We start from the raw sequence: 13,646 nt of genomic DNA, 5'->3' as shown, positions 1-13,646 counted from the left end.
CGCTCGCGTTGTAGGAGAGCCCTCGTTGTTCCTCATTGTTCGCTGGTAATAACTGCCTCTACAGCGAGGTACCCTCACCACAGCGAAGATGGGTGCATTTAGGCCCAATGTGTAATTTACACAGAAAGCTGTTACTTAACTGTCACTGCTTGTTAAAAACAGTGGAGCAGGAGAAGGAAAATTGGTTTTTGTGTATTTCAGAGAATTGTTATTACTACTGAAGCATGTTTCCGTAACAATATACTCAACCAGTAACCCCTTCTTTCTAGAAATATACGGTCCTTTAGGCTTTAATACATTCTTAATCTAGTTGAAATAGTCTGCATTCTGGAAATTGAATTAGGGGGGCTGTTGCATGGAGTGTTTTTTAATGGTTATCGCACCCAGCTACAAAGTGGTGTCGTGGAGCTTGCGTTTGGCTATAAACCAATAAACTGCTGCGTCCCCGGGGAGCCCTGCCAGTATCGGGGCACCTCCGTGTGAGCGTCTCTCTGAGGTCAGGAGCAGGATCATGGGGTCACGTATATAAGATTTTGTATATGGAAATATATGTGTCGGTATACTGGATGGGTACTCGTGTATGTATCTTATACACAAAAGATACTAAGGTATATTTCCTGAATTTTGCTTTTGCATGGGCAGATCATGCCTGTTTTGATGACGATTATGTTTTTAGCTACTCAGTATGCTGTGTATTACGTTGTCTAGCAAGTTGTGTTCTCCTTTGGGAACGTGTGTTTATATAGGTTCTTTTTAAAATCTAAATGGACTATATAAATGGTGATAACGGATTTTGTTTCCACACAGATTAGTAAAGGAGTCAATTTTTTATTTCTTGTGTCAACAAATAAAAAGGAAAGCTGTTTAGAAACAAACCCAGCAATATGCTTCTTCAGCTGCCTTCCAGCAAGTGAACAGTTTGCCGTTTGGTGGGTAGTGAAGCAATCTTCCCTCAGAAGTGTTAATATTTGGGGAGGAGAGGAAGGAGTGGGCAAAGACTTGTGCAAGTACAGCAAATCTAAATACATAGGGTCAGTGCGTATATGTAACAAGGGATCATCAGGGTAATCGGCAGGACAGCCTGGCCTTTCCGAGCAGATCACCGTGTGAAGATCTCAGCTTCATCAGTGGGACTGAAGGCTCAGCCATTACTCTGCTTTTCCATGCCTCAGCCTTACAGAGCAAGATTCATTTTTATCTACAGGCATAAACCCAGAGTCATACTAACCTGTGATAGACAAGAGATGGAGCCTCTCCCTCTTGTGGGGTCCATCAGAATCTAAGTTTCAGAAGTTTATTCAGTGGCAAAAGGTATCTTTACCATAGAAATTCCTTGCTCTGCTTTTGTGCTCCACTAAACTCAGGAAACAATGGTCTGCTTGGACACGAGGGGGTTTTCACTGCTGCCAGCAGTATCTGAAAACCTGGCAAAGAATTTGCATATTCATGAATTAAAGCCTGGTATAATTTCTCTAGCAAGACATCAGGATTTTCACAATCTAGTTATTTTTCATATCATTGAAAAGCTCTCTAAACCACGCACAGGGTGCTTGTGTGTGGGTTTGCTAATGGGATGTGAAACTTGCTGTCCACAGAAGTTGTCCACATGTAGCTCATGGAGGTACACATTTTGTACATCTGTATGTTTATATGCAGTCTGAAATGTTTTAATTTGTTGAAGAGGCTGTGACCGAGACAGGTGCATCTCCTGTTCTTGTTTGCAGTTGGTCAGCCCTTGCTTTCGTACAGGGAACGATGAGCACCTTGCGAGTGACAGTGCTGGCTCATACCATGTTTGCTGGGACATCTTGACTTTATTTAACCTCCCGTGTAAATCACGGGATTGCCCTGTGTTTCATTAACTTCACTTGCAATGCTGTAATATCTTACTGTGTTTAGTTGTTACCTCTTGGAAGACATTTTACGAAGCAAGGAAAATATTTATGATTAAGCATGAAGAAGAAGTATGTAAGATGTTTATATTTTCCATTTATCAGTACACTTCAGAGTGCTGCTTTCTGAAATTGCAATTCTGGACTTCATAGTCAACTTTCACTGAGATGGTTTGTGCTGTGTAAGATTGCTAATTCTTTTGCCATATCCTTTACATGCTGAAACAAGAGGAATTTGCTGCTTTTTAAATTGGGGCCAAAGAGTAAATTCACCCTATTTTTATATTCAAGCCGGCTCAGCTTTAGGGGATTTAAGTGATGTAATTGTATTGTATTCAGCTCCACAACTAGTCCAACTGAAAAAAATAATCTTCAAAGTGACTATTTCAGTGCTTCATGCAAGGCACATTGCTCAGTGTCTTGGGAAAAAAAAAGTAAAGCTTTTCTTATATTTGTGAACTGTGGTCCATTGTTGCACATGTTTTCTAAGCTTCTGTACAAATCTTAACTGCACAAAAAGTAGAGAGCGCTAGCTCCCGCATCCTTAAAAAATGAAGTTTTATTCCTGGTTATAATGAGATGTTGCATCTATTCATGGGATTAAGTCCTTAAAAGAATGGGAGGTGCATAAAACTAGGTTCCTAAAAGTTTACATCATAATATTTCAAAATAAAAATATATTCCTCGGGAAGAAGATGTATAAATTTGGAGGCTCACTAACAGCACAAGGACTGGCATCTTGTCCTTTTGCGCTTAGATTTGTTGCATTTCCATCTGACTGGACCAAAAATGTTGTTCCAATGTCTCCTGACACTTACCAGCGTGTATATGTTTGAATAAGCTTTGGTTTTTGGTTTTGTTTCCAGTGTGGATTGGAAGTATTAGATGTATTTTGTGGGGACGGAGATTTGTGACCCAGTGCCCATAACTGAATTCAGGATCTTTGGGCGGAGAAGTTGAGCGTTTCCCCTGTCAGTGTTTCCTCCAAGGGAGCCCGTGTGGATGGTGCTCCGCTGGCGAACCGTGCTGCTGCCCGGCTCCCCTCTTCGCTTTCAGGGTGCTGGGCCGTACGTAGGTCTGGGAAGATAGTTCATCTTACATACTCTTTCCTGGGAACTGCTGGTAGATTGCGTTGTGGGAGAGGGGAACAACACGCTCGCTGTAATTGAGTATCAAACAGCCATTAACTTAAACACGTCTATATTTAGCAGCTCCCTAGTACATGGGTTTCAAGGGGATAATTGAGCCAAATGCCTTTGCAGCTAGAGCCCATGCCTGACTAACTCATCAGACAGTTCATATCACTTTTAGCTCTGGAGGCATCATTGGTGTGCCCATTCCGAGAAATGTCTGAGGATTTTTGTGCTTGCAATTTTGATCTTTCGGATCCTCTGTAGCAGAAATTTAAATTGTAAATGCTCTTTTTGCCAGCTGAATTTAGACAGGGAAAAAAATGTTGATTTTGGTGTTGGGGTTTTTTTGCTGTGTAATTTTTATTGTCTTCTAAATGAATGGAGAATATGGTAACTTAGATTAACATACAGATATGCTTCCCCCTCAAAGGAGTTTAGAAAATGGAATTGCTGTGACAGTAGAAATAAAGGATATCTGTGTAGGAGTGATGGAAGCTCTCTAGTGAATTTGAAGAAAATTTGCACACGCACTTCTATGAACACAAAACCAAAACCGCTAAACAATTATCACCAACAATGTGATACAGGGTTTTGTTCTGTTTTGCTCCAGTCTCTGCTGGGTAGGAAAAGTATTTTCCTTTTTCTGTGAGGAAAATAGCAGTCTCCTTATGTCTCAATTATTCCATCAGCTGTGAGTAAGGTACCAAAATCAAATATTTTTTTTTAAATATACATAATGAAAAAAAAATAAAAGCAAACAGTAATATACTTACTCAGGGCTTGTGGCATTTCTTTGATCTCTTTGCTAATGGAATTACCCTGCTCTCCTACACTGCAAACGGACACTTTGTGAAGATGTAGGATTATGTTCTTTGTCCCATTGTCAAAGTCTGGTATGAAAACCACAGAAGAGGATGTGAATACTGTAACTTTGGGATTGGCAGCTTCCTGACCTTTATAAAAGGCTTGCTCAGTGCTGTAATAGCTAGTTCAGCGCTGGCAAGGTGACAGACTAGATGAATTAGCTGGTCTTTTCTGTCTCTTATGTGTGTTATGTGGAAATAATTTCTGTCAAAATGGGAAATTTATCATGAGGTACTTCCTCTGCCTGTAAAATGAAAATGTCAACCACGGGTCTGTTTGAATGCGTCTTCTGTTACAAACCACTGGTGGAGCCAGCTTTCTCCATTGATACCAGCGTTGTGTTCCCCTGCGCCTTAACACAAAGTCAGGCAACTCCACTGACCTGCGATATCAGAAATGTGTAACAGAGAGTTCATAACACTGCCTGACTGTGTTCTATGTGAGGAATCACATCAAAAATTCTTAGATATTTACAAGTAATCAGAATTTTTCTGTGATGTGTCAATATGGTGGATGTGTCTATTTTTTAGATGTGTGTACATATGTGCATGCACATAAAATGATATGCATGCATTGCTATTGATATACTACGATGTCTCAAGAAACCCAAACCGATTTCTATATATGTATTGACATTACTATGTCAAGTAGTATAGGCTGTTAATACGAAATATCTTTGCATAAAGATTTAACATCTGGCATTACTTTAAAGGCTGAATAGATATTACAGCATTATGGGTTTCTAATAGATTAAGAAGGTACCATATGTCACGCATTACCCTGCTTTGCATTTTGATACATGTCAAGCAGTGAATAATCCTGCATCCTCTCTGAGCAAAGATGGCACTGGGATATTTTTTTTTGTTTGTTTTTAATGGGAGAAGATGATCGTGCTGAAAGGAATTCATTTAAATATTGGGGGGCAATATACTTTTAAAGGTGAGATTAAAAAAAGGGGGTTATACAGCAGGTAGTAAACCATTCAAGTCAATGCAGACTTTGGAGATGGAGGTATTGTCGTAAGCTATGAACGCCATGTTTAGGCGTGCAAAATTCACCAAGAGAAAGTGAAAATAACTCTAGCCTTCTATTCCCTCTTCAAGGTATTGCTAAGGGAAGTTTGGCAGAAGCTGGGACAGGAAATTGAAATCTGAATACTATTTTAAACTGATAGGGTTAAAGGCCTCTCTTTTACACTAGCACACTTGTTCTTTTATTTGATACTTGAACTCTGAAAATTTTCTGTGACTTTCTAGGGAGAAGGAGGAGCAGCTGACTCGGGTGACAGAGGTACAGAGGCTGCAGGCCCAGCAGGCAGATGCTGCCCTGGAGGAGTTTAAGCGGCAGGTGGAGCTGAACTCAGAAAAAGTCTATGCTGAAATGAAACAGCAGGTGAGAAGGTCACAATGCCAGCCTTTCTGAAACTCTGTCTCAGTAGGATAGCATATTCTGATCTTATAATGCCAGAAACATGCTTCACTTGAGAGTGCTACATCAAAATCTTTCAGAATGTAGTGTCTTTGCTAGCAAGTCAAAAAGGGATGTTAGCAGTTGTTTCATCTCTCTAACAAAGCCAGAATTGTCATTGTTATAAAGATATCTGCGGTTATGATACTGATTAGGGATTTTTCAGGAGTGAGAGTATAAAGTGTTAGTTTATACACCCCTATGGAACAACGTTTGTCATTTTCCACTTAAATGTGTGGCTCTTCCTACTCTTTTCGGAAGGACTCTGTCTTCCGTTAATGAGGTCTTCTAATCAGTTTGAGCCTAAACAGGGGCAGAGCCATTGTGGCTGCTGGCAGTCATGTGCAGAGGACAGAAAAAGCCCTGAAAATTTTCTGTCCCTGAAAATTAGTAGCAGGAATTTATGTAAAAAGATTTTAGTGTCTTAAATTCCTTATGGAGCAAACAATAGTTAAACCCTTGGCCCTGGGATTTTACAAATGCAGCACAAGAGTGAAATAAGGAACGAGTGACAGGCGATCAAAAAGAAGGGGAGAGAAGGGAGTATTGCCTTAACTCGCTCATGTGGTTGAAATCTCTCTGCATATTTCAAGCTTGTAATTCTACCTGACCGTATACTCACTTGTCCAAGCTCACCTATCATAACCAAACCTTGCTGTTGACAGTAGGATGCTGCAATCTGATATTGTAATTGATTTCGAAGGATGTTGGCTGATAATTTAACAAATTCTCTTTCTGTTGTTCTCGTGAAGTTTTTTTTCTGAAAACGTTCAACAAAAGTGAGAAATTAAGTAAGGCATTGCTGATGTTTTTATGACCCATGCAGACAGCAAATAATAGAATTTGGACATAAAAAAGGCAAGAACAAACTTATAAAAGCAAGATTTGTCCTGCAAACTAGACCCATGAGGGCAATACGACAAATCCTACAATTTTAATCCGACATTTTCCGTGCTGTGAGACTCTCCTCCAACTTCTTCACGATGACTTAAAATTTCATCTTATTTCTGCTCCAAAAGGGATATAGTCTAATTCTAGAAAGACTAATAATAGTTTCATTCACTTAAAAAGACCCAGCAAACAAAACCAATCCAAAACAAAAAAATGTGCAAAAGAATTTGGAAAACTTAAGGTCAATTGTCATTTAAAATGACTGCAAATGTCTTTTAGAATATTGCTGTGTTCTGGGAAATTTTGAAAATAAAGTTTGCTGTACTCCAAGAATCAGCTGTGGGTTTATTCTGTCCCTACTTGCATGCTAAAATATAGAAATAGTAAATGATAATGTACGATTGAGCAGTACTGTTCTACAGGAACCAAGGTTCAAGGAAATACATCAAAGAAACACTACTGAAGCTGTCTTCATAGCTTTGTCCTTTCGCACATACTCTTTAGATAAATCACCTGTTAGATTGTAACATATTGGAAAATTCTATTTTTTGTGGTTAGGTGGAATATACTACTTATAAAACAAAAAGTGTAGTAGCTATAGCAACACTGTACTTTTAACTACACTAGAAATATTGGGCTTCTAAAACCATTTTTTTGGTGTGTGGTAAAGTTAATTATGGAGATAAGTATGATGGGGTCTGGCATTTTCAGTTCTTGTGATCAATATTTGATTCATTAGTTTGGCTTTGTGACATTTTTTTGCCATCTGCTTCCTATTTTGTCAAGCTTGTGATTATTAAGGGTCACCTGATGCCCGTTGATGGGCGAGTGGTACATTTTTAACTGCAAGATCTGCATTTTTTTTCTAATAGTAAGTAGCAAAAAGAGAAACCATACATAGACGGTGTCATGGTACTTTAGATCCAGTGTTTCCTGGCTTTGGCAAATAATTATCAAGAGCCCTCATTGCACTTGTAGGAAATATATGAATGTGACCTAATGAGTAAAGCACAAAAGCCAGTAGAGTTAAAGCATCTTTGCATATGTTTTTACTATTTCACTATTTAGAATGTTTTCATTCTCTTAAAAATAAAAATCCTTTAATAAAGTAACGAGATCTTTTATTTTTCTGGGTTTTATTGAGCTGAGTAAAATATGGCCATGGACATGCAATTTGAGTAAGTTTGGAGGTGGAAGAAATTATTCATAAAATATTCATTGGAGTCCCTTTTCTTCATAGCAGATAGTAGCAGTGAGGTTCAAGAGCTACTGGAAGGATAACTTGTTCCTTTCGATTCTATTTTTCCACTTTCTCTCTGGCCAACTATATCTAGTCCCATCTCTTCCTCTCTTGCTGCACTTATTTTCCAATAAAATGCTTTTCCCACTCTGAGTACTGCCTTTTCTCCTCTTTCCCTGGCTTAGAAGTGATGTCCAGGCCGATTGGCAAAGACATCTGTTGAAGACGGAGCACTCCCTTAGGCCAAACAGGATTTTGGCTTGTGGTTCAGGAATTCATGCGTTTCTTCTTTTGGTACAGCAGATGGACTTGTGGCAGCACTGGTCCTCCTGACAGCTACACCCCTTTTCTCTCGTCTTCAGGGAGACGTTTTATTTGCTGCTTGTGTTGGGACCTAGATCTAAAAGTAATCGATGAGTATGCATTGCAGCATATACTCTGTGTGTGTGTGTGTATATATTCCCCTGGAAATGTGCCTGATGTACAGCTAACAGTTGTGCTTTTGATACAAAAGCCTTTGTTAATAGGGTTATGAAATTGCTTCCTTGATGCTGTGTGCTGGAATCTGTGGGACTCATTATTCATAAGCGATGACTATCTTCAGAGAACTTTACTTGCAGCCAAATAATTCTCTTTTAAGTTATTTTACTGATTTAATGTAAACTCACTTTAAATGTGTAGTTTGTGCACTGACTCACACGTGATTTCCCTTGAATTTCCACAGGCATTATATTTTGAAGTGAAATATATTTGAGTCTTAAGTATGTCTAGAAAAAATATTCACTTAATTTTGATGGGATGTTCACCACTGTCAAGCGAAAAACTGAGCCAGTACTTTGTAATCAGGGAGTGGCATGGTGTAGGTGATCACTATATCCTTAAGTAACTAATAATCTGGTATTCACTGAATATTAATTTCCACTCCATACAAATAGTAGTATTATCATTCTCAGCAAGTTATATTCGTGTCTGTGATGGCTTGCAAACAACTGTAGAAACGTAAGGAAGTTTCAAGCTATGCCTTCTTAAAAACAATGAAATATTCCCTTTCTTTTACCATGTAGATGGAAAAGGTTGAAGCAGATCTAAGCAGATCAAAATCGCTCCGGGAAAAGCAATCTAAAGAATTCTCCTGGCAATTGGAAGAGCTCAAGAAAAGATACGAGCAACAGGTCAGTCGGTTTGCTCCTTCGGGTGGAGGGGAGGAGGGACATCTTTTCATGCAGATGTAGGTCAGTTCCTGTGGCAGGCTTAATCCTGTTCTCACTGTGTGTTGCTGTTCTTTATACAAAGACAAAATTTATAGGTATGCAGAGTTTATGCGATGGGGGATGGAGGGGGAAGAGTCCACATAGAAAATATTTTTGTTTCCTCTTTGCAATCCTTTGTACCTCTGACTCTTTCAAATTGTTTCCCAGGCTTACAGGTGGCAACACCTATTTTCATAATGGCCAGATGAAATTATTTAATGTGTTATCTGTTTTTCTTCTTGTCAAGAAAGAGCTTTTTTTTCTTTTTTATCATTTTTAACACGGGGAGTGTTCATATGAATGCTTGTTTTGGCCCACTGATAGTGATTTTCTTTATTGTAATGTAATTTCAGGGTTGGGAAATATTCAGGAAACATTTGGGTGGAGACAAGAAAGTTGTTCAGCAGTGTTGCAAAGTGTAAAGGAAAAAAACAGAAATAGAAGCAGACAAATTATTGCACGATACAGGCTTGAGAGCTACGCAGCTGAAACAGCCCATCAAACACTTGTGTGAGGTGGTACTTTGTCATGAAACTGAAGCGGTGTCGGTTTGGTAACACCTGTTAAAGGACTGAAAAAATTTTTTTAGCAATGATACAGTTAGTCCATAAGCTTGAAGTTCTCTCTTATCAATGTTTTTGCATGGATATAACTTTAAATTTCCACCAGGGAAATGTGGTTTCATTTCTGTTTATCTTCTGTGCTGATAAGAGGATGAAATACCGCAGTTGGCTTGTGGTACGAGACCTGCTCTGGTCCGTCTGGAAGGGGCTTTTTCAACTCATTAAGGAACGGGATCACTTTGGTAGGTGTTGAGAGAGACCCTCGCCTGTCCTTGGGAGGAACAATAGTGTGTTTTGTGCATGGCGCTCAACTTAGATTTGAATCAAAGGGAGTTGTTGGTTCGGATCAAAGTATTTTCCTTATCCTCACTCAGAATTGTCAACATTACTAATTGTGGTGTCACCTGACAAAGGGTGAGAAGCTGTCCCATGTAACAGATGTATCTCCATGGGCGTTTTGTTTTACTTGGTGATATTATTTATGATTCTTCTATTTAAGGATTCAGGAATAGTCCAGGTTGCAGAGATATTGGGGGGTTTTGTTTTGTAGGTGTTGTCTTGCACATGACCTCATTTGCCAAAAGAACAGTAAGAATTGTACCTCTCTGTCCTGAGTTAGTATAATCTCTGGAATAAAGGCTAGAAATCACAAATGCAGTTACTACTATGTAATCATAGCAATAGATTTTCTTCAAATTATTTATTCATGTGAAAGCCATTGCAATAATTGCTTGCATTAAAGGTGAGGAAACTTGACGTGTCAGTTAAAGGACGTACTGAAGGGAGGACGATGGGAAGTGTTGGGGTTAGTTGGGCGTCTGCCTTAAGGTGAATTTTTTTATGGAATCTTATATTCACGTCATTTTAGTGATATTGTTGGTTCTCTCTTTTGTTTACAGTTCTCATAATTTGTGGTGCATCTTTGAAGTCCAAAGTAAGCATTTATTCAAAGATTTTGATCCCAGGTTTAGGAACATGATCTATGGAGATAAGTACTAATCTGCAGTTCATCCGATGTTATGACAATCTTGTTCCTACCTACAAAGTAATTTTTTTACTTTCAGTATATGTGGCAAGAGCTACCAAGCCATAGATACAGTCTTCTGCCAAATAATCTGCTGGTTTTGCACACTAAAGGAAAATGATAATGCCTAGTAGTGTCACGGTTTATTTTTTATGTTTTCTTGTATCATCATGCCTATTCTATTCAGACCTTCTGGAGACTGAATCAAAAAAAAAACCCCGAAAACCAAGAAATGAATGTGATACCTAAAACTTTTTTGCTGAATCTTTTTACGTTGGTATTCTGTAACAATGTTGATATCGTGGTAAACATCAGTGAAAGCATTTTCTACTAAGAGGAGATGTTTACTTCTTCACTTTTATTTTATTTAGGATGACTACTTTTTACTGTAAGGAAGAACAGCTAGACTTTGAAACATCACTGAAACCCAAGAAAAGGGTTTCAGCACTAAACAGTGAAAGCCTCAGAAGAATTTTCAGAGGAATCCTGTTTATGCCCTTTTTAAAAACTTATTTCTCTTCATACTTCATTTGGAATGTTCTTTGAAAGCTTGAGAACATGAAAAATATGTGACCCTTCCTGCAGATTTCAATGGTTTATCATTGGAAACGACGTTCTTTTTGTATTGTCATTTGTGCAGTACAGAGCTCCTGCAGCCCAGCCACAGAGCAGTATGAGCTCAGTTCTTCCACTCTTAAAATTTCCTTTCAGTATTTCCAACTTCTGTTTCTCTGTGTTACTCTCTGTTTATGCTTCAGAACCTCTAAACCATTTTTAAAGCAGACTTTTCCTTGCCTTGTTTTACTGCATATTTCTTTGGTGGTTACTTGGGGACGAATACACTGATTTAAACTGTTTAAATAGAGCCGTAAATCAGAATTGGTGGTGCGTATCAGCAGGGCTCTAGCAGACTGCCAGTCGGGAAGTAGACACCCAACCAAAAATTGGATACTGTAGTTACCTGAGAAATGTAGTAATTGCTTTGAGATGTTCTGCCTCAAGTGTGTGAATCTAATTGTCAAATGGAATTTATACACAAAGAGAGAGAAAACTGACCTTCAGATATATTTTGCGTAGGTTGGCATGGTGAGTGGCAGTGACTGGCAGCATACTGGTCAGTTCAGTTGCCCATAAATTTAATCAAGTTGGTAATGAAGAACCAAATGAACTGATGTGCTATCCGGTTCTCCAACCTGAGAAACATCTTGGAAGTGTAGGAACTTGAGCTGTGGTTTTACATCTCTGCTTTATATGAATGGTTGCCTGTGCTTCACAGGACTCTCCTTGAATTTTGATTTCAAAGAGATTCCTGGTGTGAACATGGACTGTTGGTTGTGGGGCTGAAAGATTGCTCTGCCTACAGATTAGATATACTGATATATTATATATTGATATTTATCTGATATTTATATCAATAAATAACCTGATATATATTGATACTTTTTTTTTCCTTGAAAAATAATTAGGAAAAAACCGCACAAAACCGTGGCAGTTAGTATTTTGTTAACTTTTCAAATGCATTTAATCCATTAATAAAGCAAAGAAGAAATTTTGGATCTTGCAGTATTTGGTTTCAGCTGTCACGTGTCACTCCTGGTTCCAGCTTCATCTGATTCAATGCCACTTTCTTTTGAAGTATCCACTGAGAACACCCTTAGAGAGAAACTGGTGACTTTTTTTTCTTTAAATATACTTTAGCTCAACTTTGTTCTACTTGCAGCTGTTAGATGTGAAAGTATATTTTGAAGAAAAAAATAACGCCAGCAGCACCACAGTTCCTATCTGCTGGGAGCAGCTGCTTTCGGCACTTCAAAGCCAGTGGACACCACAGCGAAGGCCTCAGCCTTTCCTGCCTTTGAAATGGTTGCAGTATCTATAGTCAGGCTTTATGGCACCGTCAGCACAGGAAAAAAGGTTGTTTGGTTTTTTGCACCCCCTCCCTTTTTTCTCCCCCCCCCCCCCCCCCCCCCTTCTAATTACATCCTCCGTTTAGCTCAAAATACCTGGGAAGTGTTTCTGCTGGAATCATTTTCCACAAGCCCAAATGTTTGAAAGAGCATGTGCCCAAACTTTGAGGTAGCGAATTTTAGGCAGGCACATTTGACAGAAAAGTTAATGAATTTGCTTTTTTCCCATATCCACATCGGTTGGGCACTTTCTGAGAGCACGTGTCTCAGGGTGAGCCGTGGTACCACGGCAGAGCACTCGTGGTGGAGCAGGGCTTCACGCAGGGACGTTTTGCGGCAGAGTCCAGTATGTATTCACCTTTGTTTCAAGCAGATTTTCATAAATTGTCATGAATGGAACACTTTCAGTGAACTTTTGGAGATCTTAATGTTTAAATGGCATTAGCTTGTCCTTTTTTCTTAAAAAAAACCCAAAACAATAACAGATCACTATGATCGTTGTTACACCCATTTTTTGCTATAATAGTTGCTGAAGTGCTAGGACTGAGTGAGTGTGAAAAAACTGAGATGCAAGATTAGTAAGAGAGCCAAAGTCTATGAAATTTCATTTTCCTAGCAGGGAGAACCCACTATGAAAAAGCTGATGAATTATTGTGGTAGCAAGATGGTGTTACTTGCTGAATTATGGACATACTTTCTGAGATTAGATGCCAACCTGAATGTATAAATAAGCCTTTTGTTTTGGTTCGTCTTTTCTTTAATAGTGTTTATTCCATTTTAAAATAACAATTATTCATGCTTCCATAGCGGAGTGGAAAGCTATTACGTGATAGCTGAAGAATCTCCCTGTATCTCAGGAAATCCTTTCTTGCGACATTTATTGTTGGGTTCTGACTTCTGTAAAACTTGTGAAGGAATAATTAGAGTTGTCTTCTTGTCCTATTTAGCCAAATAGGAAAGAAACAGGACACCTTCAGAAATATTTTACTGGGTATTTAACAAAATCACTTTGAAATCATGTTAAAGATGAGAGAAATAGTCTACACTTTTAAGTTGGGAGCAAGACAAAGATGTGGTTGAGCTTAAATATGCCTTTTTATATTAAAGAAAGAGACGTAAAGAAGTGCAGAATCAGCTGGTTAAAAGTGAAAAAAGCCTGGCTGTAATCTTACCTGCCAGCAGCAAGGACAAGTATCCAAGGTAGTGATGGGAAATTGTTCGTATTTTAGCAGTGTGGTGGAGCAGAGGAAAATATTCTTAGGAGAAGAGGAAGAATATTCTTTAGATCTTTCTATATGTCTTTTCTTTTATAACTTTCTAGTGAGGTTAAAGAAAAGAATGAGGTTAAAGAAAAGAATGAGGTTAGCTGGGGTAAAATATGAATTTTGTAATCACAACCATTGTTTTTGTATAAA

The 13,646-nt window shown here is 38.6% G+C and overlaps 1 protein-coding gene across 5 annotated transcripts in view; it reads left to right on the top strand.

The window, feature by feature from the left end:
* The window catches only part of CEP112 (centrosomal protein 112), a 174,827-nt gene that overhangs the window by 62,485 nt on the left and 98,696 nt on the right, over positions 1-13,646 (top strand). For all 5 annotated transcript variants that reach the window (XM_072880867.1, XM_072880868.1, XM_072880869.1 and 2 more), the window contains 2 exons: positions 5,146-5,281; positions 8,552-8,659. In XM_072880867.1, the coding sequence (XP_072736968.1) occupies positions 5,146-5,281; positions 8,552-8,659 (244 nt within the window). The remainder of the gene's footprint in view (positions 1-5,145; positions 5,282-8,551; positions 8,660-13,646) is intronic.

Source organism: Ciconia boyciana, chromosome 16, assembly GCF_034638445.1.
Source record: "Ciconia boyciana chromosome 16, ASM3463844v1, whole genome shotgun sequence".
Taxonomy (NCBI): domain Eukaryota; kingdom Metazoa; phylum Chordata; class Aves; order Ciconiiformes; family Ciconiidae; genus Ciconia; species Ciconia boyciana.
This window is presented reverse-complemented; position numbering and strand designations above follow the sequence as displayed.